Source organism: Talpa occidentalis, unplaced genomic scaffold (genome assembly GCF_014898055.3).
Source record: "Talpa occidentalis isolate TD23 unplaced genomic scaffold, MPIMG_talOcc4v2.1 talOcc4.13, whole genome shotgun sequence".
Lineage (NCBI taxonomy): Eukaryota > Metazoa > Chordata > Mammalia > Eulipotyphla > Talpidae > Talpa > Talpa occidentalis.
In genome coordinates, this window is record NW_023601322.1 from 95,807,650 (window position 1) to 95,834,955 (window position 27,306).

Consider the following 27,306-nt stretch of genomic DNA (forward strand, 5'->3'; position numbering starts at 1 on the left):
CACTTTCCGAGCAAAAAGGACCCCGCTATCTTAACATGTTCTTCGATTTTTAGGAGCCAATGTGGATTTGAGAGTGGCTTCCTCTCCCACCCCCACCCCCACCCCGTGCAATTTAATACCCTGCTCGCCAGGAACCTTAACCTCGTCATTTTAAAAAATGAGATATCCGTGACCCGGGGTGAACTTGTTGAGTGTAGGTACAGCAGAGGAAATTCTAGACTCTAAGAACGCCCGAGCCTTGTCCAGCGCAAGCCCTCGGCGCACACCGGCGAGTGCGCGGCTGTGCCCACCTGCGCGCGGGCTCGGTGTGCAGCGCGCCGGGTCCACTGGCCTTGACCTCCAGCGCGGAGTCCCGGCCGGTCGAGTTGGGCCAAGCGTCCGGGCCTTCCCTGGCAGACCAGGCTCGCCCGCTCCTGACTGTCGCCCTCCCACGCCGCCCCCAACCTCCGCTCACCCCACTTTCCCATCCTCTCGCGCCCCCACCTACGGCCACTCCAGCCCCCCGTCCTTCGCTCTCCCTACCCTCTTCGGCCCCCCTCCCTGTTTCTGCCACCTCTTCCCTCCACCCTGCTGGCCGGAAAGAAGGTCACCAGCCAGCAGACTCCTTCTCACACCCCTCTCGCCTCGCCCCAAAGAAGCCCAGGCGCTCTGTCCTTTGTTCCGTTTCTTGGACCGCTTTCCCTGTCCCTTCCTCCCTGCGCGTCCTGGGTACGTTGTTTCTCCCCCGCACGACCCGGCCTTCCCCCTCTGATTTATTAGAGCCCCGGGTTTGGCACAGACTCCTTCTTCTCCCCCTGCATCCCTTCCTCCCGGACCCGGCTCCTCGGGTCTGCGGCTGGACGCGCGCCTCTGCTCGGGCGGCTCGGGGCTGCGCGCCCTGGCCGGCCCCTCTCCTTCCAGGCTCTCCCGCGCGCCGGCTGGAGCTTTCCCCCCTTCCCCGCCGGCCTGCACCTCCCGCCCCTTCCCTGCTTCTCGGCGCCCCTGCTCGCTCCCCCCTCGCCCGCCCGAGCGCTGTGTGCTCGCTCCACGGCCGCCCGGCGCGCAGCGGGGCTCGGCCGCCCGCCCGCCCGCCCGCCTCTGTGCAGTGGAGTTTGGTGGAATCTCTGCTGACGTCACGTCACTCCCCACACGCAGTCGGAGCCGAGGGAAGAGAGAGGGATGAGAGCTGGGGAGGGGAGAGAGAGAGCGAGAGCGAGCGAGAAAGCTGGAGAGGAGCAGACGAGAGCTGCCAGGGACGGCTAGACCCCCGAGGCCGCCGCGCGCCCGTGCGCTCCCGGGAAGTTGGCATCCTTGGGGCCCGGCGACCCTCTCCGGCCCGGCTCGCGGGCGCTGGCGGGGCGGCTCGCGCCTCGGCCACGGGAAATCTCCCCGGGAAGCGGTGGGACGCTGAGACTACAGCTTTCTCCCGGTCGCGGGTAAGTGGAGGCCCTCGCTCCCGCAGGGATGTGAGATAATGCGAGTTTGGAAATTTGTTCCACTTTGGGGAATCAGCACCGTAGGTGATTTGTGTGGCGCTCGCGCAGCCTTCCCCCCCGGGTAACGCAGTTGGCAAACAGACCTTGCAAAGCTCGGTCCCTTTAGTCCCTGGTCGCAGACGCTAACAATCTATGGGGTGCTGAAGTCGAGTGGGAAGGGAGCATGGCTGGCATTTTAAACGAGGTATCTGCCCTTAAATCTCGGTGCCAACACTGCAGGGACAAATCCTCAGGCCGAGGATTAGCGTTCTCGAGATAAAGCACAAAGTTTCAGCTACTGGAAGATTAGCCCTCTTCCCCCATTGTTACCAACTGGAAAAAAGATTCCATCTTAACTGGCAGTTTGTGACCTCTCAGGCCCAAGTGAATTACCTGCGAGTCAGGCCTGGATGCCAAACTCACACAATTACTTTGGATTATAAATCCTTTAAATTGATCACCAGTCAACTCCAATCTTGCACTTCAGGAGATACATTTTAAATGGGTAAAGAGGACAGAGCGATTTTCCAAGCATGGAAGAAGGGGGGAAATTATGATTGCAATTGTTTAGTTCACTTTTCTTCCCATGCAATTTGGAAATCAAATCATCATAAGGTGGTGTGATTTTTGCTCTCTTTGTGTGAGTGTTGTGTCTGGTGAAACTAAATTAAAAAAAAAAAAAACTTTTACCACTATGAATTAAAACAGCATAGGGATTCATTTATTTTTTGGATATTTTTATGAAAAATCAGTGTGATTTAAAGAGATTTCCTTGCTTTCTTTTTTGGCCGTTAATAAGATTTAAAGATGCTCTGAATATCATTTTGGAGGAAATTTATCTAAAAGTCAAAGATCACTTAGGTCAAGGAAACAAAGCACTTTAGCAAAATAGATTGAGGATTTTTGTTGATGTGACACAAAGTAAAATCCACAAGGTTTCAATTGTCAAATTTTCCCTCAAAATTAAATGGTTACTACATTTATAGAAGGATTCACTTTATCTCAGCAAAACTACACTTAAATTATTCAGGTGCTTTGTTCCTCAAGTTCAGCACGTCTGTCTTCAAGTGTTCCTAAAGCATCAGTATTAATTGCTTTAAGAGAAGGTTTAAACATGGCAAAATACAGCACAGTGTTAAGCAGTATTTTAATTTCCTTAAATAATTACCCACTGCAAATTAATTTACTGGCTAATCTCACCAATTTAGTTCATTTAAAACATATGTTCTGGTGCTGTTTATTTTTAAACTTCCCATTAAAGATGGGGCAACAAAGTGAATGCAAGAAGGGTGGGTGTGAAAGGGTTTGGAATTATTAAAACTGTATTTTCCCCTGCAATTTGACCCTATGGCAATCATCAAAAATTATTTTTAAGCAAATGGTTTTATTTCTTAGCCTTGGCTAGCGTCAGCCTTGGCTAGTGCGTCTGGTGGGCTCCATTAGCTGGGCAGTGCTTTTTAGCATGCTCACAATAGAAACTGTAGCTGGCCTAAACAAGATCACCTGGCATGTGCATTTCAACCAAGACGTGAACTTTTGGGGGTGAGAACAACTTTCCATCAGGAAAAGTTGCTCATCTTAATTTGTGAGATTAACCATGGAGGTCAGTCCCTAAATCCGGCAACCAAATTTGTCATGTAAGGCTTGTCTTGACAGGGCAAGTTTCTCGATCAGCAGGCAGGAACTGGAGGTCTCTTTTTAAAAAATTCTCCAGTTATTTAGACTCAATTCATCTAGTAGGCCTGGTCGTCATAAGAAGGGGAAAAATGCAGGTCTCCAGGCTCATTTTGACTGCTAAATAAATCCCCAAGTCACAAGGACACGTAGGAGTGAGCTAAGGAACACGCCTTGACCTTCTTTTCAGTCCTTAGAGTGGAGTTCTCGAAGATTTGTTTTGTATTGCTTTGTTTGGTCTTCAGCACTGAAGCTGGGGGCGCTGGGAGTGTGTAATAATTGACTGACTTTACACCGAGCCATCTCATTTTTAAAATATATTACGTTCTTTTAAAAAAATAAAAACTGTTTGCAGTTACCATCTGCAATGTTCCGGCTACGGGCTAATAATGCAGCCAGTTCAGACGTTAAAAAAAAAAAAAAAAAAGATTATCGAAATGATGATGACATGCAAATTTCCCCTGAAATTATCATAAGTAAACATTTGAAGTCTGGACTAATAAAATCCCATCTGTGTTACTTCATATCGAGTTAGTAGAAAGCTGTGATAATGAATTTTGTAATATCTCACGAACAGACATCTCAATCAGGGACTAATCCTGTGATTTTACTGCAGAATCACTAAATCTGGAGCCGCCAAACTGCTACTTCTGGGCCCCGGGGCCCACAAGGAACCGCTGAGCCCCCCCCCCCCGCCTTGTTGGGGGGACTGCTTGGCCATCCCCACCCTTGGCTCCCCGCGCCACCGCGTGGGACCCCTCCTCTGGGCAGAGACCTCGGCCAGAGGCCCCCGGGGTCCGGTTCGCTCCGGGAGAGGCCGAGCAGCAGGGAAATGAGCCTCAGGCCGGAGCCTGAACCGCGGCTCCCCGGCCCGCCTCTGCCCGGGGCGCAGCAGGGCACGCCCGCCCCCACACCCAGCCCCCGACCCCGGCCAGGCGGGCCCACCCGCCGCCCGCGTACCCTGGTTAGCCCGGAGCGAGGCTGGCGCCGAGGTCGGAGGGGCCAGGGGAGCCCCGAGACCTTCTTTCTTTTCTTCTGTCTTGAAAGCAGCCGCGACTCCTCTACCCACCCCGCCGAGGCCCTCGCCACCCACCTCTCCGGGTTTGCCTGTGGCGGAGAACAGGGCGCGCGTAAAACGCTGGGCTCGCTGAGTTGTGGTTGGAAATTTGGAAAAGATTTGGTTTGCCGGGGAGGAGAAGGGGGGGCCCTGGGGGAGCCGTTCTCGCGGAGCTGTTTCTCAGTCCCCGGCGGACACTAAACCCTCGGGGGGCCGTGGGCCCCGCTCTCCTGCGCCTGCCTCAGGCCACCCGCTTCCCTCCTCTGCGAACTTAAATGGAGCTTTAGAGTAAATAAATGGCCGGTGGAATATCTCCAGGGGAAAGTGTGGCTAAATATGGGAAAGTGGCTCCTGATGGATGAGAGGCCCGAAGCCAGCACGCTCCTGGAGCACCCTAGGCCGAGAGCCTGGGCGTCCTGTTCCTTCTAGAATTACAGAAAATCGAGGGCAACTGCTGACTAGGAACAAGGCAGTGGACGCGCGCATCCTACACATATTTCTGAGAGCTCCGACGAACGAGCAAGCAGGGTGCTGAGGGGCGGCCACCGCGCTCAACTCCCCAAAGGGAACAGTCCTGTCCATGCACCCCCCCGCCCCGTCGTGCATCTGCTAGGGCGGCCCCGCGTCCAGGCGCAGACCCCTGCGAGGAGGCGCACGGCCTGGGCCCCAGACCTCGGTGGCTCTATCAGCCAAGGGCCCCTGGGTCAATTCTGAAGGCGCCCCCCTGTTGGTAAACACTGAAATGCTCTGGGCCGGGGCCCGGGGGGCAGGAGGCCGGGCTATCCGGGGCCGCCCTGAGACCCCGCGCAGGGCAGCGCGGCCGGGGAGCGCCGAGGGGGTCGCCCCGCAAGTCACCGGCTCCTGTCACCCTCGGACCCGCTTCTCACCGCCCTCCTTGTCTTGTGTTTTACAGATAACGGGGGATGGAGACCAACTGCCGCAAACTAGTGTCTGCGTGTGTGCAACTAGGTAAGACTCGCTTCTCCCGCCCGGGTCACCCCGGGAACGCACAACCTCCCGAGGGCGGCGAGCGGGGACCGGCCCGCCCCGAGGTCGCGGTCAGGGGCGCTGCCCCAGGGGCCGACCGGGCCCGGAGCAAGATCACAGTCGGGTCGGGGCGACCTCTCCCCACGAGGGGATGCGGCTGGGGAGGGAGCCACTCGCAGGCCCGCTGCTCCCGGCCGCGGCTGCCCGCGGTTCGGCGGCGCGGAGGGTGCAGCCGCCCAGCGCCGGCTGCCAGAGGGCCCGGCTGTCAGGAGCGCCCTCGGCTCGTGGCTCCACCTGGGTCTGCGCCGTCCGGCCCCCGCGGCTCCCGCCCGCCTGCTCCCCACTTCCAGCCCCCGCCCGCGCGTCTCCCCCAGCACGCGGGGCGCGCGCTCGCGGCCCAGGCGTGCAGCCGGCGGCCACCCACTACTCGTCCCCAAAGACTCCGAGAGCAAAAAGGTCGCGTTCACGGACTCGGCCCAGGGCCGGGAAGAGGCGGCCGGCAGCGAGCCGTGCCCGCGGGAGCATCCCCGCGCCTCTGCTCGGCCAGGGCGCAGCGCAGGCCGCGCGCGCGGGGCGCGGGGCTCGGCTCCCGGGGCGCTCAGGTGAGGCCCCGCAGGCTGGGCCGCCAGGGGCGCGTCTCTCCTGGCACTCGGACGCTTGGCCTCTGGCTGCGCCGGGGAGCGGCCGTCGCGGGGACGTTCTCGCCTCCGCCCAGAGCACACAGAGCTCCTGAGACCGGACACCTCTCGCCCGCGCTTCCCCGCTCGCAGTGTGGCCTCGCGCACCCCCACCTACCTCGGCGCCTTCGGCGGGTGCGCAAAAGTGGTCCAACAGCGACCTCTGTCGCTCGCCACGTCCCACTGCGGACGGCGCCGGGGCCCACCCCGTCCGGAAGGCTCGCGGCCCGCCCCGCCCAGGCTGGTGGGCGCGGGGTGGACCCTCCCGGAGGCGCGCCTGCCTGGCTGCCGTTGGCCACGCTTGCTGGGCGGGGAGGTGAGGCTGGCAGGCTTGGGCGCCGCGAGCTGCAGCCGCGGGTGGGGTGGGGTGTGTGGCCTGCGCACGCGAACCTACCTGCGGTGCTGCTCGCGGGCCTCGGGTTTTGGTGGTGTCGTTGCTTGATTGGCTGCTTGCGCGCTGGAACAGTCTGGAACAGTCGGGGGACATTTTTGCTACTCAAAGCCTGCAGGCTGCTGTGAGAGTTACACCATCTCCGAGCCCCTGCGCAGGCCTTTGCTGGATGGAGACGGAGACGTGCCCTGTGGCGGGGCGGTGGGGTGTGCAGGGATGACGGGACAGTCTTCCCTTTGCCATACTTGAAAAACTCAAATTTATTGTTGCTGTGTTCTCAGGGTCTTTCAGCCTCCTTAATAAATAAGTGCCCAGCCTTAGAAGGTTGTTGACCTTTGATAGTGGGAGGCGATAAAGCCCCCCACAGTCCTGGGCCCCTAACCCCCTCTTTCCGGATTAAAGTGTAAGGATACAAATGCCATGTGTGCCGGAGGGGGGGCGAATCGGGACCCCAGCCAAGTAAACAAACCGTGTTACTAAGAAGAAAACAAAGGCCCTAAGTAAGGTCTTCCCAGCGACTCTGAGAGAAAAGCCTCATTTGTTAAAATAAAGCGTCTACAGGGGTCTGGAGCAGGCCGGCCTCGGCGCGCCCGGGACCGCGGGTCCTCCCGCCGGGCCAGTTAAACGCTCACTTGTCCGGGATTAACCCCATGGGGTTAAATGGGGCCATGCAAAGATAACGTCGGCTGATTTCGGTCATTAAGATTGTGTTAAATTCCTCTTCTGTTTGATAATCAGTCGTAAAAATAAATTATTAGACCGAGGTATGTTTGGGATATGGTTAAAAATCAAGAGCAGCGATGGCTCTCGGGGAAAATGCTTTGTGCCGGCTCATCCCTGGCTCCGGCCGGGCTAGGGGGGGCTCCCCAGTCTCTCTTCGCACGGGGCGGGCCCCCGGCGGCCGAGCCCAGGCTGACGTTCCCGGCTGCGCTGGGAGCTCTGGCCGCGCCGGGCGCTCCTACCCCGCCCCCGCCCCCCCCCGCGCGCCCCTCCCAGGGCCTCGGTGACCCCGGGAGCGGGTTCTGCGCACAGGTAGCTTTCTCTGCAGGCGAGGACCTCCGAGGACAAGCCAGGGGTGGGGCAGAGGCCTCCTAGGTGGGCAAAAAATGGTGGGGGGCTCTGGAGACCTGTGCACCCCAGTCTCTGACACCTCAGGCGCCCCTGGGCGTTAGCTTTTGATAATTAGAAAATAGAAGAGCTAGAAATAACGAACGATTGTTTCCTTAACCATGACTTTCAGGCCCCGGTTATTTTAATGCACGTGGAAGGCTCTTACCCCTACATGGCCAATCCCTTTTCTGTTTTCTACCTCTTGCACCAAAGAGGAAAGTTTTATGGTAGATGCCATTCATGAAGAAGAGGCTTGTGATGAGAATAGATGCTTAAAATCTTGGTTTTATTGGCGTTTCGGGAGCTGTAGACCTAAAAATGTCACAACGCGGGGAGAAAGCTGTAGTGCGGGGAAGGAAGCTTGCCAGGGTCCCTTTACTAAATAGAAGTGAGTGGAGTTTATGGAATATGCCCGCTCCGAGCCACTGCCCGCCTGCTTTTAAAAGAAAGATCTTTCTCCTTCAGATTTAAGTCGTTTTGTTTGCTTTCAAAAAAAGAATGTTTATAATGACATGTGCTTTTCAGAAAGGGCCATGGGATTCCATAGTCGGCACTGCCCTGTCTTCCCCCTTAACCTTGAAGACTGGAGAGGTTCTCCGAGGAGGCAGGGTCGACCTCTGAGTGGCGGGTCCCCATGTCCCTCCCCAAGAGAGCCCATTCCCTTGATACCCACTGGGCTGACCCTCCGCCTTGCTGGAACCCTAAACCACTGGGCGCCGTGAGCTTGGCTGGAGACCTGGAAGGTCCTGGGGTTTGCTAAAGGGCGAGAGGAGACGAGCTGGGCCTGGCAAGTGGAGGGAGGGAGAGTTGGCGGGTGAAGCAGTAACCCCATTCAAGGGCAGGAGCGGCTGAGAATGCCCCCCAGGCTTGGGTCGTGGCTTTTCCTAGCTTTGCGTGTCCAGAAAGGAGCCTCCCTTTATGCAGAACCCAAAAAATTAATCTTGACCTTCAGGAAGAGAAAGGCCTGATCCTCCCCTATCAGCGACCCTTCAAGTTGCGCCTATGGACTCGGGGCTAGAACCGGACCGCGCTGTGGTCTTAGGGCCCCAGGTGCCGACTCAGCGACCAGACCTGGGGCGAGGACCTGCCCTCGGCCTCCCCCGGGGCGACGCCATTGATTGCTCAGTGGCTTTGGCAAAGTGGAGGCGCAGCCCGCGTTCCCGCAGGAGTCGGGGCGCGCACGCCTCCTTCCCTGGCGAGGGGCACTCCAGGGCCTCTGGCGCGACCCTAGCCCGCGGGGTCTCCCCCTGGGGACTGGGTAACCCCGCCGCCCATTCATTCCATCAGCAAATGTTTGCCGCGCACATTCTCCTTGGCTCCCGAATGTACCCCGAAAGCAAATAATCCGGTGTCCCTTCGCCATCATGAAGCCACTTGGATGCTAACGAGGGTTCCCGCGAGCAGCCCAGGCCGTCGCCAGCAAAACGCAAAATGGAGGCGTGCGGGCCGGGGCTCCCCACCTGAGCGGGGCGCAGGGGAGCGGGCACTGGGCTCGGGCTGCGGCGCGGGGACCAGGGCCTGGGGCGCGCCTGGGTCTGAGGTCTGGGGAGGTGGTGACGAAACACTGGAGCTGGGTCAGCAAAGCTTTCCTTTTTTTTTCCCCTCCCCTCTCCCCACCCCCAGCCCCTCCAGCTTATTTGCAGCAGCTACCAAGGTGCGCGCGCGTGCGGGTGGGGGTGCCCATGGGGGAAACTGTAGCATCGCCCCAAGGCAGCGGGTCCCCAAGGACCCACGCCCGCAGAGGCCCCCCAGGGGTCGTGCTCCCCGCCACTGCCACGGCGCGCTCAAAGTTTCGTCTGGCTGCCCGGGCTGCGGCTCCGCAGCGCCCGCTGCTAATATATGCAGCAGTTGTTAGGGCGACTCCGGGGAACAGGGAATGTATAACGAAAGCTTATTCGTGAGCAGGAATATACTAATGGAACAATCTGATGTCTTCTTAATCCTATGTAAAAAGCTTTGTCGTCTTCCTAATATTGACTGAATGGGTAATTAATGGCTCTTCATCTAGGCGAATACCCTGTAATCCAAAGATAGGCAAAAGACAACAAGACCAGGGTAAGAGACAAAGGCCCCAACAGCCGCCACCAGCCTCCTCCCGCCCCGCCCGGGTCTCCAGAAGGGAAAGTTTCCTGGCAGGAGGGAAGTAGGGGTGCAGGAGACCATACCTACCTTTCCTGGGCTGCAGGAACCTCTGAACCTGCGGGCCTCACCTCCGCCTGTCCCCACCAGTCAGGGCGCTCTGGGTCCTTCTTCTGAACGTCCCTAGGGCAGCTGTCCCCGTTAGGCCCCTGACCAGCGACTCCCCCCCTAGAACCCCCACTTTTCACCGAGGGTCGAGGGTCGTGGCTAGCGCAGGACCCACACAGGAGGTCCTCAAAAGGCTGAAGTGAAGGATCAAGCCCCTTTCTCGGGCAAGTGGAGACTCCTGTTTTGCAACCCAGGGCAGTGAGTCTGCGAAGGCTGAGCGGAGGGAAGAAATGAACAGGAGAGCAAGCACCCCAAATTGTGTTATGTGTTAAAGAGCGATCAGGAGTGATTGAGTCAACTTCATTGTGAGGCGCTAAGAGGGAGAGTACCCTAGATTCTCCCGGCATGTTTTAAACAGGCTGACAGTTTAATTTAAACCTTTAGAAGTAATATATTACTTGGGTTACTACAATGAGGTGGGTTCCTTTTTTTTTTTTTCTTTCTGTCAGCTGACAGCTTTTAAAATATTATTTCGCTAGGGAAATAAAAGCTTCATCTCAGATTATAGGTGGGTATTTTTGGATTTATGTGATTTATGGTCACCATGACAACTAATGCTGAACGTTAGCTACCAGAATGTCTGGGAGAGGGGAGACAGAAAGAAGGGAGAGCGAGAGAAGTAGAGAAGGCAGACACACAGAGCTGGGGAGGGGGAAGAGAGGAAGGAGAGAGGAGTGTGTTAATCCAGCTGCTGTGTTTTTCTGGTTTTGGGTTTTTTGGTTTTTTTTGTTTTTTTTTTTTTTTTTACATAAGTTACTTTAGTCAGTCCCTTGTCACTTCCCACTCTGGCTATTGATATTTATCTCACCCCCACCCATTTTTCTTCTCCCCCTCCCTTTGTCATTCTACCTCTCCCCTACCTCCAGCACACACTTTTCTCTTTTTTTTACTTTTCTCGACTAGTTGCATTCGGAGATTAAATGAGCACATATAAACCTGCAGCATCCACATGCAGATATGCAAAGGCGTGATGCGGGTTAGTGACCTCAGCAGCAGCCCGCCTCCCCAACCCCTTGCTCCTCTCTTCACCAGCCACTCTGGGTACACTACTGCCGCTGGACCCCCCAATTCAGTAATCCCAAACCTCACGTCACTCAGAGTATGAGACAGAAATGTGGGACCCAGAGAGCAGATGTTGCTCAGTAAATCCTACAGGCTTCTGATTCAGAGACAATCAGTGCCTTTTCCAAGCCAACACTTTTAAAACTCTATATAAGGAATGGAAGGAAAATTGGATCACTCTAAAGTCATAATTTGGGGGCACTTCAACTTCACGGCACTGGGGTCAAGGGCTTTTCAATTAGATTTGTATAGGAGAAAAGTGAGGCGGAGGAAGGAGAGAAGGAATAGCCACATCTTGGGCAGGTGCAAAGTCTCCCTGCGAGCGCTGTGACTTGCCACGCACACTCCAGACCTGCACACAGGCCTGTCACGTGGCTCCAAGCTGGGTCAAGTCCTTGAGCTATGACTGGGACAGGACACCCACCCCAATTCAGCCTGAAAGCCAGGGAGCCATCTTCCAGGTGAACTATGAGATCAGATTTTTTTCTAAAAATTGTGGATGGCGAGGCTGGGTCCCAACCCATACTGCAGATTCGGGCGGGTCCGCGGCAAGCCTGACTCTGGCGGTGCGGCCCGCCCATCTCCCCGCGATGGCCAGAGGGGTTTGCAACTCACATAAAGCGTGTGAAATTGAATAAGACCTTAAGACTGGTAATCGGTGGCAAGTACCAGCTCAAAACGCGCCTGACCCCGTGTCACACATTTCACTCCTCTGGGGTCTTTCTTTGAAAGAATAAGCAAGAAAACTCAATTGAGATGATCCCTGATGTCTTGGGACTGGAAACCCCAAACCGGCACTGGGCTTCCTCCCGACCCATGGAGGCCTTGAGTGCCTCCACTTTCCGTGAACCCAACACGCCGATTTTTTGCTGTGTTGAAATTTTCTGTGATGGAGGCTGAAGTCCTAAGAATTTCTAGAATCGGCCAAAGAAAAGTTCCGGGGTTACCGGGAAGGCACAAAACACAAGCTTTCTTTGCTTCCACCTCCTTCATCTATACTGCCTATGTCTGTGCACAATTTTTTGTACAATCAGTTTCCAAAATTTCTGGGCACCAACACAATTTTCATGGAAAAGCATTGCTTGGTTCCTCATTACAGCCTTGCCTGTCCCCATCTAAGATTCATGGTGGAGACATGCTGCCTTGCATGGGCTGAGTCCTGGCTTCACTGCTGGGCCTGGGGAGGGTGTCATCCAATCTCAGAGTGTGCAAAAATGATTAGGAAAAAGTTGGAACTGGCTGGGAAAATGGAGTGAAATGTCTCACTGGCTCAATTGTTTAGAATGCCGGTTGGAGGAGTATGAATGGATGTGTGGATAGGTAGGTAGATGGACAGATGCTAGATAGATATTGTTTTTATTCTCACCAGCATTCTCTAGATACTTGTCTTTATTCTCCACTAGCGTTTGCAAGGATCTACGTAATGGTAAGATTCCTTATCTTTTTAGGCTTTAGGCTACCTGAAGATCCTCAGCGCTGCCTGAATCTCCCACACTGTGCTCTGTGAGGAGTTTTCCCTTGTTCTTGGGTGTTTCACCCCAGTTTGGGGGCTGGTTAAGGTTTTTTCATACATGTCTATTTGCCGGGGTGGGTGAAGAGCCACTGAGCTGAAATCAAAATTCTATGGGTTTCATGAGAAATGGACTTAGGAAACCTCAGCTCTTCCTAGTACGGAGTTTGAAAACCACCACCCAAAATTGCAGCTTTGGGGTGTGAATCTCAGAGAAACAAGGAAAAGGTATGTACGGTCGGTGCGGTGGAAAATCGTTCCTTCTTTGATATGGTGGAGTTTCTTCGTGAAGTGAAGCTTTCGGGACATAGTGTTGTGGAGCTATCACAGAGGTTTAAAAGAAGAAACTAGAATATGATTAGTAAACACGTTTGGCAGAAGAGGGCTAGATTCGTATTGACTTAGTTATAGGTCATCGGCTGGCAGTGCAATGGGAGGAAATATTTACTTTACACATATACTTTATGATCTTGGGGGAATTAGAGGAAATTCAATAAGAAAACGGCTAGAAACATTTAAAACCCTTATTTAAAAGACTTAAGCAAATTAGAGTCTTATCAGATTAAAAACCACTACAAATGTAAGAGCATTGTCTTCAGTGAAATGCTGTGGGGTCTGCGAAGGAGATTCTCCGCCAAATCTCAGGGATAAAACGCGTCATTTAAGCACCAGATAATGAGCAGAATGTAAATTAATTTAACCTTCTTTACCAACAGACTGCTGGCGTAATATGTATAATTTAGTGATAAGATTGCAGGGCCTAATATAGCGGGGTGTGAGAGCCCCCCGCTCAGGCAGACCCAGCACATGGCTCTGATCCGTTCTGACCGGGTGTGTGGACAGGCAGGAGGGACTGAACTGAAACACAAGGTTAAAACCAGAAATGCTCATTTACAGGTGACTGTGAAGAAAGTTTCCCCTTGTTGCTAAATTCATCTTAAAGGGGATGATATTTGTGGGAGAGACTGAAGAACAATTCTCATTGGGGGGGGGGGTGTCCGACTGCTCTGGAGTGCACTTGAAGAAAGGGAGCAGTCAGTCACAGGTAGGCAGGGTGGCGGAGCAGGGCAAAGGAGACAGGCAGGGCGCAACCATTTCTGCAGTCTGCTCCATCCACTCGGCCCCAGACCAGAAGTTTCCCAATCTCATGAACAAGGACAAGAAGGGAGTTTTCTGAAGATACCTCAGACTGGAGTTGCAAATCATTGACTGTAATGTCAAACAAATACACATTCAGGCACGATAACACTAACTCCACAATAAAGCAATCGCCAATGCAGAAACCCGGTGGAGATTAGTCTGTGCTCTCCAGCTGACCTAAGCCGAGGACAAAAGGACTTTCAGAAAATTATTTTGTCTGTGTTTGAATTTCTTTCCTTAGTTTCTTTGGCAATCAACTCTCTTTGGACATAAGACTGTAAAGAGTTGGCTCTCCCTGAAGATGTTTTTCTTTGCTTTATGTAAATGAATAAGGCTTTGCTTTTCCTAGCTGGGCGGTCTCCGAGGTCTCCCCCCCTCCACACCCCCCCCCACACCCCACAGTCGCCCACACACTACCCGCCTCTGCTTGCTTGGACTTTAAGGATTCAAGACAGCCTTGAGCTCCCTAGGAAAATAAAATGATTTTAAAGTTATCCTTGAAATGGGCTATTTGGCAACATTCTTAATTGTATGGAAATTCATTAAAGCATATTTTATATATAATTAGCTCAAGGTTGTTGATTCTGCGGGCTTTATGGATTTGAATCTGATTGATAATAAAGTAAACAAGAGAGTCGAATTTAAAGCGTGGCGTTCTCTCTCGGGTTAGGACAAGCTTAATGCAGTGTACAAGGAATCTGAAAGATCTAGGATATGTATCTTAATCAACGTTAAGTAGAATGGATAAGCTTTCAGTATTTTGAAAATGCTGGGTTAGGGTTTCTAGTCTATTGTGTGTTTTCTGTCTGGGGACTAATAAGCATTACAGAGAACGTGATCCGAGGCGACTTTTCATTCGAGTATAAATCCAGAGTGAACCACCAAGCAGTTGTTCGTTTAAAGTCAAGGTAATTTGCTTGTGACGGGTCCATTTGCTTCTCGATTTCTAATTTATTAGTCTGCTTTCTCAGAGGTCTCCCTTCTTTGCAATTAAAGCAAAGCTTCTTCAGCTTAGCGCAGCATTCGCTGGACAGGCTGTTTGGAAATTTTAAGGTCAGAGCGGTGACTGGTTTGGTGTTTTGAAAATTTTCTGGCTTTCAGAAACATGTGTCCCTTCTATGGGTGTGCGGGGTGGGGGTGTGGAGAGGAGACACCCCTCTCGGTGGGATGGAGTGACTCACAAAAGCGGTGGCGAGCGTGTGCGGGTGTGCGCTTGGGGGTCACCAAGCCGCTCCCTGCACCTTGGATCCCCTCTACCTTTCCACTACGTTCCCACGAGCCTGCGCCTGGCCCCAGGCCTCCATCTCCCCGGCCGAACTACAAACCGGGTCGTCTAGGGCTGCACCGGAGAATTCCCGGGAGCCGGCGGTGTAGACCCGGTGGGCACCCCGAGGCACTAGCCCGGCCCCGCGCAGCTGATAGGTGCAGGCCGGCCCGTCCCTGCGCCGTGGCTCGGGGCCTCGCGATTGGTGCGGAGCCGCGTCACTCCGCCCGCTGAGGGTCTGGGAGGGAGGCGGAGGGAGGGCCGGGGAGGGCCGGGGAGGGCCCGGGCGGCGTGACGTCTGGGCCGCAGGAAGCCCGCCTCTGGTTTTAAGATGTTCGGCCAACAGGGAAGCGCGGAGCCGCAGAGCTGGTCCGTCGCTCGCCGGGGTGCCGGGAGCTGAGCCGCGGGGAGGCCGGGCTCCAGCGCGCAGCCCGAGGGGGTGTGCGTGTGCGCGCCGCGGAGGGCGCACCGGGAGGGCGCACCGGGAGGCCCCGGCGGCCGCCGCCGCGGGGGATCTGATATCAGCTACCTGTCCCTGTCACTCTTGACACTTCGCCGTCAGGGCTGCCGCTCGGGGGGGCGGGCAGAGCGCGCGCGCTCGGCGTTAGCTGCCCTTATTGGAGGGGTACCCGGGGGAGGGAGGGAGGGAAGCAAGGGGTCTTTGCCACTCTCGTTTCGGTTCGGAGCTCGGGAGCCAGCTCCCCAAAGACGCACCGCGCCGCGCCCGCCTGCGCCCACCCCCATGTCTCCGCGGGCCCGCTGACTCTTGGCCGCCGGACCCTTTCGCCTGAGCCTTCCGAAGGAGACGCGGCGCCTCGGCTCGAAGACTCGCGGGGGGCGCGTTCCCTGGCTCGGCCCCCGGCGGCCCACGCAGCGGGGACTGCGCGCCCGGAGCGCGCCGCGGAGCCGGCGGCGGCCACGGGGCTTCGGCGGGGCGGCAGCCCGGGACTCGCGGGGCGGCGCGCGCCTTCGCCCATGAACTGCATGAAAGGCCCGCTGCACTTGGAGCACCGCGCAGCAGGGACCAAGTTGCTGGCCGCCTCGTCGTCGTCCTCCTGTCACCATCCCCAGCCGCTGGCCATGGCTTCGGTCCTGGCGCCCGGTCAGACCCGCTCGCTGGACTCTGCCAAGCACAGGCTGGAGGTGCACACCATCTCCGACACCTCCAGCCCCGAGGCCGCAGGTAAGGCGCCGCGCGGCCCGCGGGGGCCCCCGCTCCAGCCGCCCCGCGCCGCCCGGCCGGCTCGCCCCGAGGAAGTCGGCCCCTCCTGGGGAGGCGTGGCGGGAGTGGGCGCCCCGCGGGCTCCCCGCAGCGCTTCCGGAGCAAGGCTCCGGGTGACCCCGCGGCGCGCACCGTCCTCGCCACCCCCGCGGCTGGGCTGGCACGAACCGCGTGGGCAGTCCAGCTGCCCTACTTCTGCCCCGGCCTTCCTCCTGCCTCCCGGGTCACGAAAACCCCAGTCTCCCTCCCGAGACGTCCTGCGCCCGCCCCCGACCCTTCCCGGGCCCCGAGCTCCCCTCTGCGCTAAGCTCCCGGAAAGCTCCCCTTACTAGAAAAGTATTTCGGAAGCTACGCCTCGGAGAGGGTCTTCACCAAGGCACGGGTTTTCTTCTTCAGGGCGGAGAAACTTGGGTGTCTGACCGAACCCCAACCTTGCCTTCCGGAACAGCACAGAAATATGAGCTTTCGCGGAGGGGGTGGGGGTTGTCTGGGAACCGCGCGCCTGTGCGCGTCCCGGGAGGTCTGGTGTGTCTGAGCAGAGGCGTATAAATACACTTGAAAGCACAGGCTGTAAAAATGAATATGCCGTCGCCATGAGATAAACTTGTAAATAAAAAGCGCGGCGCCGGGGAGAGGAGGCGATGCGGCGCGCACACCCCGAGACGCTGCGCTCGCCGCCGCCCGGCGCGCCCCGGGGCTCGGGCTGCAGGTGGGCATGCTGACCCGAGGCTTTCTGTGTTGCGTTTTTTCAGAGAAAGAGAAGAACCAGCAGGGAAAAAATGAGGACGTGGGCGCCGAAGACCCGTCCAAGAAGAAGCGGCAACGACGCCAGCGGACCCATTTCACCAGCCAGCAGCTGCAGGAACTGGAGGCCACGTTCCAGAGGAACCGCTACCCGGACATGTCCACGCGCGAGGAGATCGCCGTGTGGACCAACCTCACGGAAGCCCGCGTCCGGGTAGGCGCCCGCACGGGAGGGCGACCCGGGAGGGTGTGGGAGAGGTGCCGGCCGCGCAAAGCCACGAGGGCGCGCGCAGGCCCGCGCCACCCAGAAAGGCGCGGGTGGGGAGCCTTGGCCAAAGCTGGGGGCCTCTCGCGGCGGCCCCACTTACAAGGTTACAGCTCCCCCTTACGAGGCCGGTGGCGGCGGCGGGCCTGGCGCGGGCGCCCCGGGAGGGCGCCGGTTCTCGGCCCCGCCACCCCGCGCCCTCCCAACTGGGCCGCATGGCAAGCTCCCTGCACGGGGCATTATGTTCACGGCTGGCAGTCGCCAGGCTGAGCGCTAATAACATCCCGTCCAGGCCAGGAGCCCAGAACAGGCTCCAACCTGTGCGCCTTTAACAAGGAAAACCCGCCAAAGACACGCAAGGGTTGGACCTCCCTGGGAAACTTTCGATCCCGGCATGGCCCCACCTTTACTCAGCTCGCCCTCCTCACACGGTCTTGGCGGGCTCTTGGCCATTCAGCTCTCTCCCACACCCTTCCTCCTGGTTTTGTGATCTCCGGAAACAAAAGTCTGAGCGCACAACTACCCTCCTAGTCCTCTTAGAAAGAAAAAAAAAAAAAAAAAGAAAACCTTTTCAGTCTGGTTTATTTACCTTTTCTCAATAGATTGCATTCACCCCTTTAATCACAGTGTTATTAAAGAAAAAGCTTACCTTTGCAGCAAGTCTGTACTATATGAATTGGCAAAAATGAATTTTAAATAAATGACCCAGTAGCAACATCCGGGGGTTACGCTGGTCGGCAGAAAACTCCCAAGCCTGTTAGGATTCTGGAAGCAGAAAACACACACAGCAGGATCCCGAGGCTTTGCTGTAGAAAAGCCAAAAATGCTCTGGATAGAAAAATGGAGCCCCCAGTTACAGCGCGGAGCCACAAAGAAGAAAACTTTGCGTGCAAACCCATCGCGATGCAAAGAATAAAGACTGAAATGTGCTCCCACAGCAGAGCGAAGGAAGACGGTCTCTGGATGGCGTTTCTGTGGAGAGTGAAGATGTGCCAGCGGATTCAAGAGCCGGGATGGAGTAGGAAAAGGTTTTAGTTTAACCGCGCAGACCTGGCGCCCCGGCCGGGGCCGCGTGGTGCTGCGCAAGGTCAGCCCTTCTTTAGTCTCCTGCCCAACAAGGGAACGCGCCCCGCACGTACTTTTCTCGCCAGGGCAAAGTTTACGCGGCCTAGGATAGAAATGGCAAGTAATTAAAACAAAACCCTAACCCCCGTGGGTACTCTGGAATCCTCCGGAGCCCTCCCCGGCCCCCTCCGGCTTCCCTGCAAACCTGCCCGAGTCCCCGGCCGCCGCGCCGCGCGGGGCTCGCTCGCTCCAGCGTCTCCAGCGTCTCCAGGCCGGCGCGCCACGGGCCGAGTGGGAGCGAGACGCGCTTTTTATAGCAGGCGGATGCACAGGGGTAGGGGGATGAAAAGGGAAGAGAGGATGAAAGGAGAAAGAGGGGGAAAACGGATTAGGAGGCTGGGCCCAGCCGAGATTTGTAATGTGAAACATCACCGGTGTCAGCTCGGAGATCTCGGGCCAGGCCTCGCTCCAATACACAAAAGCCGCCGTCTGGGGCGACCGGCGGGCTCGATGTGGATTGAGAGCGGGGTTGCGGCGGGGCCAGCGGACGCGGGTGGGGGTTAGGTAGGACTGGGGGCCCCGGCTGCGAGGCGGAGGGACCCGACCGTGCCCAGCCCAGCCGGGGCAGCGCGCGCGCGCGGGGTGGCCTGGCTGGGCGCAGGGCGGCGGCAGTCAGAACGGTTCTGGATTCCCTGCGATTTACAAGCCCAGCTCGTGGAGTTTAACGAGCTGTCGGGGAGGTGGTCTTTGGCTTTTTATTTGGTAGTTTTGCTAAGCGAGGAAGGGGGTCGCGGCTCTCGCCAGTGGAGGCCTCACGCTCCAGGGGGAGGCGGCGCTGGCGGCCCTAGAGGAGAGGGAGGAGCTCTGTGTGTGCGTGAGTGTGTGTGTGTGTGTGAGGAGGGGGGGCTTTGGTGCCCTCCGAGCCCTATATCCTCATCTCTGAGTCTGTGGCTTTGGAATGGAAGCAAGTTTGCGAGGCGGCTGGGTGGAGAGCCTGCGGGCCTCCATTTGTTTTGCCGTAAGTGTGTTTTGCACCCTAAAGAGGACCTGGGTTCTGAACTAGCCGCCCACAGGCCGCCCTGGGCGTTTGGCTGGGCCTTGTGGCCCAGTGGAGAGCCCGGGCTCGCAGGCCTGAACCTACCCTGAGCCCCCGCCGGCCCGGGGCTGCGCGCCGGCTCCCCGCGCGCTCCTGCTGCCGGGGCGCCGCGGCTGGGGAGCCCGTGGGGAGGGCGCGCGGGTGTGTCGGAGAGAGGTGGCTTCTGCTTTCCGGGATCAAGCTTTTGCTAACCCGATCTGTGGCGTCTGTTTGCTCCCTTGTCCGCCACCCCCAGGTTTGGTTCAAGAATCGCCGGGCCAAATGGAGAAAGCGAGAGCGCAACCAGCAGGCCGAGCTGTGCAAGAATGGCTTCGGGCCGCAGTTCAACGGGCTCATGCAGCCTTACGACGACATGTACCCGGGCTACTCCTACAACAACTGGGCCGCCAAGGGCCTCACTTCGGCCTCCTTGTCCACCAAGAGCTTTCCTTTCTTCAACTCCATGAACGTCAACCCCCTGTCGTCGCAGAGCATGTTTTCCCCGCCCAACTCCATCTCCTCCATGAGCATGTCGTCCAGCATGGTGCCCTCCGCGGTGACCGGCGTCCCGGGCTCCAGCCTCAACAGCCTGAATAACTTGAACAACCTGAGCAGCCCGTCGCTGAATTCCGCGGTGCCGACGCCCGCCTGTCCGTACGCGCCGCCGACTCCTCCGTACGTTTACAGGGACACGTGTAACTCGAGCCTGGCCAGCCTGAGACTGAAAGCCAAGCAGCACTCCAGCTTCGGCTACGCCAGCGTGCAGAACCCGGCGTCCAACCTGAGCGCTTGCCAGTACGCGGTGGACCGGCCCGTGTGAGCTGCTGCGCCCTGGGCGCGCCGGGATCCTAGGACCGTGCCGGACGGGGCGGCTCTGCCCTTGAAAGACTGGGAGTTACGCTAGAAGGTCGTGGGCGCAAAGGAAGGAGAGAGAAAGAGAAGCTCTAGAGAGAAAAGGAAACCACTGAATTGCAGAGAGCTCCTTTGATTTCAAAGGGATTTCCTCCATGTCTGACAATCTTTCACTAAAAGTATTTCCAACAGTTGCGAGGACACACACCAATGTTTGACTGGATATGACATTTTAACATTACTATAAGCTTGTTATTTTTTAAGTTTAGCATTGTTAACATTAAAATGACTGAAAGGATGTATATATATCGAAATGTCAAATTAATTTTATAAAAAGCAGTTGTTAGTAATATCACAACAGTGTTTTTAAAGGTTAGGCTTTAAAATAAAGCATGTTATACAGAAGCGATTAGGGTTTTTCGCTTGCGAGCAAAGGAATGTATATACTAAATGCCACACTGTATGTTTCTAACATATTATTATTATAAAAAAAATGTGTGAATATCAGTTTTAGAATAGTTTCTCTGGTGGATGCAATGATGTTTCTGGAACTGCTATGTACAACTACCCTGTGTATAACATTTCGTACAATATTATTGTTTTACTTTTCAGCAAATATGAAAAAAAATGTGTTTTATTTCATGGGAGTAAAGCATACTGCATACAAATCGGTCTGGATTCTTTCTGCCCTCCTCCTTGTCGTCTGGCCAGGTTTCTCAGTCACTGCCTCCTGAGCAAGCCAGTTCCCTCTGCCCGCCTAGTGAAACACTCAATGCAACAGCATCTACTTAAATTTGATAGAAATAAATTATAGTCACCAGAAACTAAAAAAAAAAAAAAAAGGGGGGGGGGAGAGGCATTCCCGGGGGGGAAAAAGAAGGCTGCAAAGTCTGGTCTTGTCTCCCAGATTTTTCTTTGGCTTAAACCCAGAGGATTCCATTAGTGCCAGCAAGTCATATAAGACAGAAAGAAATTTAGAGAGTAGGCCAACTTACAGTGACTCTCGAAGTTGCGGGGTGGGGGGCTCGAGGGGGGGCCTGCACCTCCAGTGAATTGTTCTGGAGAAGTGTGTATGTACACACGTACAGTTTATATGCATTCCTCAAGAGGAATACATCTATAATAAGTTTACAAGGAAACACCTCTAGTTCAAAATATTTAGGCCTCTGCGTTTATCTTTCAGGATTAAGTACAGAGATTCTTCATGTTATATTGCATTACTATTTCCAAATCCTTTCGAGACATTAAAAGAAACAAAGACCATTTCTAATAACTGCAGCCCTTTAATTTCTCCAAGAGCCCAGGGGTTGAGAGGTTAGAGTGGAGTTTCCTGAGCCTTGTCGGGCAATATGTAGTTGAGGCAAAGGTCATGCTCCCAGTGTTTTGTTTTAAATAATATTGACCCATTAATTCTAAACCTGCTTGTTCCTGAAATTATACAGGATTATAGTTTGCAAACTGCGGGACAATGAAGCAAATCAAGATGAATTACAGCCTGGCCCTCCCTACCAAGCCCTGACATCTAAACGGGAGTGATATCGGTGTGAGTGTTTCAAGGAACTTTAAGTGCCGGCTCTCCCTCTGTTGGTGGTTTTCAGAGTTTCTTTTTTAATGTGACATTTGATTTCCCAGCTAATGGCAGCAAATACGATTAGTTGCAAAGAACTCATCACCAAGAGCTGGGGGGGGGTGTGTGGGGGGGGGTGGCGCGGGTGTTGGGGGGCAGTTGGGAGGTCTCTACTAATCTGGTGCACCCTCTGCTCTCTCACCCCCACCCCCACCCCGCCCCCCTCGGACCAAGACAAACGCAGCCCTAGAAACCCGGGAGGGAAAAGTCACTGAGGATTTCTGCAGCCAGAAAACCCGTGTTCTGGGGCTTAGGTTGTTTTTTACTGATGGGAAATTTACCTATAAGCTTTTGGAGCCCAGACACCGAGTCTTTGTTCTGCACCGGGCCGCTGCGGCCACTTAGAGACGTCGCAGATAAAGTCCCCGATTTAAGAGCAGTGCTCGATGCACATGAACTGAACTTTCTTTCTTTTTTAAGCTCTGCCCCCGACCTGCGGCGGCGGGAATCACGCGGCCCGTGGGGGGGTTGTGGGGGGCGGGCAGCTAAAAGCCCTTTGGACGAGGGTCACCTTCGTCCTTGTTGTTCTCTTGAGAGCAGTGGAGAGGAAACCGGTCCCCACGGGCGGACTTTGGCTTCTGGAGCCGCGGGGCCCACCCTTCGGGCCTCCCCGCGAGGCCGCCGGTTTGGGGGGGAGGGAGCAGGGCGTGGGGGAAGGGCCGGGAGAGGGATTTGGGGGTGGGCCGTGGAGGCGCTAACTGGACTTTTCGGGAGGATTTGCTTCTCCTGCGGGTCCGGCAGAGGGACCTGGGAGCGCTGGACAGAGGAGCTGCCTCTGGGCCTGGGGAGCTTGCTGCAGCAGAACCCTGGGCCAGGAAATCAATCAATGTGCAGGAAACAAAAAACAGAAGTCGAGATTTGGGAAGAGTTGTCACTTCTCCGACTGGAGTGGTGCGGGCTGGGGGCGGAGACTCAGGGCTGATGAGAGGGACTGATGAGAGGCCCTGTCTCCCTAGACTTCCAGAGGAATTAGCGGCCTCACCCCCCTCTTCCCCACACCCTGGCGTGCTCACCGCCGGCCCCGATCCGCACCTCCTTTTCCCTGGGAGTGAGAAAAGCTCCTTCCCGAGCCAGCGAGCCGGTCCCCCGCCCCTCCCGCTGCCACGCGGGTCCCCCCTGGTCCAGCCACCTCGACTGCCACCACCTCGGTTCCACTCAATCGATTTTTGCTGCATGTCAACAGTTATTACCGGTGAGTGTGAGGCTATTTTTTCCCCCTTCCCTGGGTCTCTTAATGATTTCTGAGCTAGTTGTATATTAAAGTGCTTAAAGGAACCTTTAAGGTCATCTATACCATGAACACTAACCTCTTCCGCTTGGATCAAAGATGGCGAGCCCGGGGGTCTTCCCCAGCCCAGGCCTCGCGGGCTCAGCACTTTGCCCACCTCGGTGCACCTAGGGGCTGGGGCTCTGGGGCTGCAAACTCAAGCTGACCAGGCGGGGCCCGGCCCGGGGACTTTCTCCCCCGCGCTCCCACCGCCACCCCAGCTCACCTCACCAGTTCTTCCAACCCTTTCTCTGGCCTGGTCTCGATTTTCCAACTTGTTAATGTAGCTAAGGCCCCCAACTCTTCATTCCCCTATTTCCCCTTCCTTCCCCCGAATTCGAGTTGGCGGAGACCTGGGGAACCGTGTGCACAGCGCACGTTTGTTCCCATTTCATCCCAGTGCCGAAATCTGGATTTTGCTATCCACAACTTGGTTAGAAATTTTAATTTTTTGAAGAAATGCTGGCGGGCTGGTGAGCGGTGTAGGCGGTTGGATGAGCGGGCAAGTCCTCTTTGCCTCACAACACCCTCTTGCTTTGAGATGCTGACATGGGGAGTTCCTTTAGGAGTGTCACCAAAAAAGAGTGGGGAAAATAGCATCTTAAAAGTCCCACTATTCCTCGAAAGTCCCATAAATTATCCCTGTGAAGGGGGGTGAATTCTTTTAAGGGGAGTCTATAAAAATCCACCCCATCTTGATGGAGGACAACCCTCTCCCCAACCTAGACGCAAATGGGAGTGAAACAAAGGTCGGGCTGCAATCCACATCCTAATCCACAGCGCCCCAGTCACTGTCGCCCGGCTCCCCAGTCTCCACGGCCCAGACCCAGCGCTCTGCTGGGAGTCCCCAGCTCACCAATTTAAAATTTTAGGGCGGAGGAGAGGGTGTAATCAGATCAGAGGGCTTTAAGCATACAGAGTTCCTATTGACTGACTTATAAACCCCACCACCAGCAGATCTAAGCACACAGGGAGCAAGAAACATGGCTGACTGAGCGAGGTCTCCCGGTAAACCCAGACAGTTCTGGTAGCAGGTCTTTGGAAGGGACTTTAAAAAACTCTCCTTCCTTCCCCAGCCTCCCTAATCGGAAAATTGTGTTTAAACGGAATTCGAGAAAATGGCAACTTAAGGCGAGTTTTTTTTTTTTTAAATGGGTTAGGTAGAAACCCAATCTTAAACACATAACTAATTTATCATTTCAGGTTTCAGCAGACAAACCCTGGAGATTTCACTCTAACCTTAAAAGTATATTTATCGCCCTTGCTGTCCCCTCCCCCACGCAGGGACGCCTTCTCATTGTTGACTTTCCATCTGAAAGGCAGAACCCAGAATTTATTGTGCTTCTTGTGCATTACTTCATTCACTTCTGTGCTGAGTGTTTTATGCATTTTATGTAAATGTTGATTTTAGATTTTATTTGAAGATTAGAGAAAGCCTGCAAGAAATAAAATATCCCACTGAACTTAATTCTACTTAATTGCCTTTAAAAAAATCATTGCTCCTCCTGTTGTAATAGTTGTTAACAGTTTGGTGGCAGTTGGGGAAAACAGGGAGATTCTTAAGGCTTAAGTTATTCAGCCAAAGAACAGATAGAAAAAAACTAAATTCCTTTTAAAAATAATTCGTTAAGACATTTAGTGACTGTATGATAAAGGAGTTTACTTTGGTGGGGGCTACATTTTTCGAGAAATTCAGACTTCTTGGGCCCTTCCTGAACAGAGTCCCTGTCTACACCCCCTGCTTTTGATGGTTCTTTCTAGATCTAGTTCTTAGTCTTCCTGCAAACATGCTTAAGGTGTGACCCCCACCTCCCACCTCTCTGTGTCTTTCTGAGGCTTTCCTCCGCTTTCCTGTTTCCTTCATCTACACCAAAGTCCCCGGCGCCATGAACTTAGGAAATGACCCGCTGATGCTGAGACCTCATGTGCCAGAACTAAGACTTGGGGTGGCTACCTGAGAGCCCCAGACTCTAACAACGCTTTCTCTGCCCAGGAGCTACAAAGCGTTTCTGCCTCCTCCGACAGTACCTTACGGCAGCGCGGGACTCTCGGGCAGGCACTCGGTCCTGAGCAGGAACCTTTATCCCAGTGGCTGGGGGCGATGAGACCGAAAGCCGGTTCTCCTGTCCCCGAGAAGGCGGTGGGGCAGCAAATGGTTAATGACTAGGAACTCACACTAGCACCTACCCAGTTCCCGAGCGCCCCCCGTCCCGGTCCAGGTCCCCCAGTGCCTGGTGTCAGCAGCTCCCACAACCTGGCTGCCCTGGGCCGGCAGATGAGTGGGGTCGCCGCACCCAGTGGAAGCTGATGGCATCTATCTCGGTCTTCACTCTGACGTTGGCTGCCTTCTGTGTAAACGGGGAGGTAGGTACGGGGACAGGCTGATGGGCAAAGAGGTGGAAACCCCGTTGTAGGCCAAGGGGGACTTTGCCTGCCAGAGCCCAAGGCTACAGATGACAGGTCACTTACTTAGACAATAATGCAATATCAAGTAAAAGAAAGTAAAACTCTTCCGAGGGCGCTGGGCCTCCACGATGTGCAAAGGGCCCCCGCTGACCTCAGCCGCCCAGCCCTCCCTCCCCCAGCTGAAAATCCGTGACATGGAAGGAGCCTCTCTTATCAGATGAGGCAGGGTCTTGTTTGTCTGTTTATCTGACTCGAGGGGTGAATTCCCGCCAGCCCGCCAATGCCGGGCTGCAGCTCTGCACGAAGCTCCCAGCCACAGACTCCTTCCTGGGCTGCCGGAGGCCTGTCGGCCGCCAACGCCTGGGGATGGCAGCGCACACGGCTGACCTGGGCCTGTGCGCTCTGCGGGGCCGCCAGGTCCAGAGCTTCCCGGCGATGCGGCCCCTGCACCTGAGGGTATCCCAAGGCGGCTGTGCCTGGGCCACTGTACCCCACGCTCGCTGCTGACTAGGGCAGAGGCTACATCTTTACTGTTCGTTTCCGGGCTAGAGCCCTGGGAGAAGGGCGGTGGCAAGATGTGCTGCCTCGAGTTACCCTAACTCCCACCAGTATTTTCAGAAGCACTGAGAAGCAGCAGCCCAGAACACCTATGCCCCTCCGGGGGACTCCTCCAGTGCCCCGAAACTGATGTTTGCACGTCCCCCCACAACAAACCCGAATCTACCCGGCAGCTGCAGCCTGAGCACCCACTTCCTGCTGAGTTCCCACCGCAGCCCCAAGGCAGCCTCACCCTCGGGGTCCACAGGGGCCAAGAGTCCACCCACCCTCCCTCCCCTGCCCCCAATCCGCACACGCAGCTCTGGGCCTGGGCCCCGCCACAACGTGGGCGGTCGGGGCCCAGCCAGGGGCCGCCTTCTGACTGTGCCTGCGGGGACAGTGCTGGGCCGCCAGACCGCCTGCCCGCCTTGGTCCTAGCAGAGTCGCTGCGGAGGCCCAGGCGAGCAGCCCCCCTCTCCCCTCCACACCCCTCCTCACCCTCTCTTAGGCTTCTGCGCCTTCACTCCTGAGCGGCCATATACCTTGAATGGGTGATCCCTGCCTGCCTCCCTCGGGCAGCCTCTCGAAGCCCTGGGGTTGAATATTAACCAGCCCAAGCTATAGAGTGGGGTAAAACGTTACATATAAAAATGAATCATCTATCTGATCCCGGAGAGAGAGGACCTATAGCAAGGTCTGCTTCTAGAACTGCCCTGGCCCATACACCCACCTGCTGGCGGCCAGCACCCAGGAACTGACTATTGCACCTGGGCTGAGCTGGGTCTGGGCGGAAGCCATGGAGTTATTGTACCAGCCTTTTCCCTTCAGTGACTTGAGGTTATATTTCTAAAACACGATTTTCCTTCCCCCTGTCTCACGCGAGGAACACAAAGAAGTCTGGAACTGCTTGCCTCTCACAAAAGTCAGGGGGAGCAACTGCCATTGAGATGCTGCCCACAGGGCCAAAAATCCAAGCTGAGCAGTGGATTCTGGTCCCCCGACAGCCCGGGGATGCTGGGTAGGCGGCTGGAGCAGGAGGCCACGAAACTCAGGCCCACCAGGCCTGGGGTCACACAAAGCACCTGTCCACGGGGCCTGGGTCACCTGAAAGCCCCACACTTCACTTGCCAAGGGCCCTACCATTTCTAACGCTGACCTACTTGCTTCTTTTTTCCCCCTTCTCCATTTATGTTTACTGAAGTAGAGCTGGTTTACATCCTTGTATTTGTTTTAGGGGTTACAGGTTCAAGCCTCTACAAATGTATGTTTTCACACCATGCCCACCACCAGCGCCCACAATAATCCTCCACCAAGTTTCATTGGGCGCCTCAGAAAGTCACAATGGTACTTAGGCACTGACTTCTGTGCTAGGCCAAATACACAGAGCATATGGAGAAAGAATTCAAGACAGCCACCTCCTGAGTTCTTGTGCCCCCACCTGGAAACTTCAGCAACTCCTGGTGCTCAGCACATCCCAGAATGGGAAGAGAATTCTTTTTGTGTATTTGTCTCTTTCCTGTCTAACCTCCCTCGTTCCCTCTCCCCAATTCAAGAAAAGAGATAAAGTAGATGCAAGCGAGACAAAAATGTGATGTTACCTAGAGCTTTTGGAATTGCCAACCAACTTGCAGAATAATTCTTGTGCCTCTTATGATAGTTTGATTCTTGTGCAA

The 27,306-nt window shown here is 55.5% G+C and overlaps 1 protein-coding gene across 2 annotated transcripts; it reads left to right on the forward strand.

The window, feature by feature from the left end:
- The first annotated feature begins 840 nt into the window (after positions 1–840).
- Positions 841–20,464, forward strand: PITX2 (paired like homeodomain 2). Of its 2 annotated transcripts, XM_037508264.1 has the most exons (4): positions 841–1,415; positions 5,099–5,154; positions 16,548–16,753; positions 19,201–20,464. In XM_037508264.1, the coding sequence occupies exons 2-4, from the start codon at positions 5,109–5,111 to the stop codon at positions 19,762–19,764; spliced, it is 816 nt and encodes a 271-aa protein (XP_037364161.1). In that variant the 5' UTR covers positions 841–1,415; positions 5,099–5,108; the 3' UTR covers positions 19,765–20,464. The 2 variants fall into 2 exon arrangements, with proteins under 2 accessions (XP_037364161.1, XP_037364160.1); XM_037508263.1 differs by lacking the exons at positions 841–1,415; positions 5,099–5,154 and adding an exon at positions 14,907–15,756.
- The last annotated feature ends 6,842 nt before the right edge of the window (positions 20,465–27,306 follow it).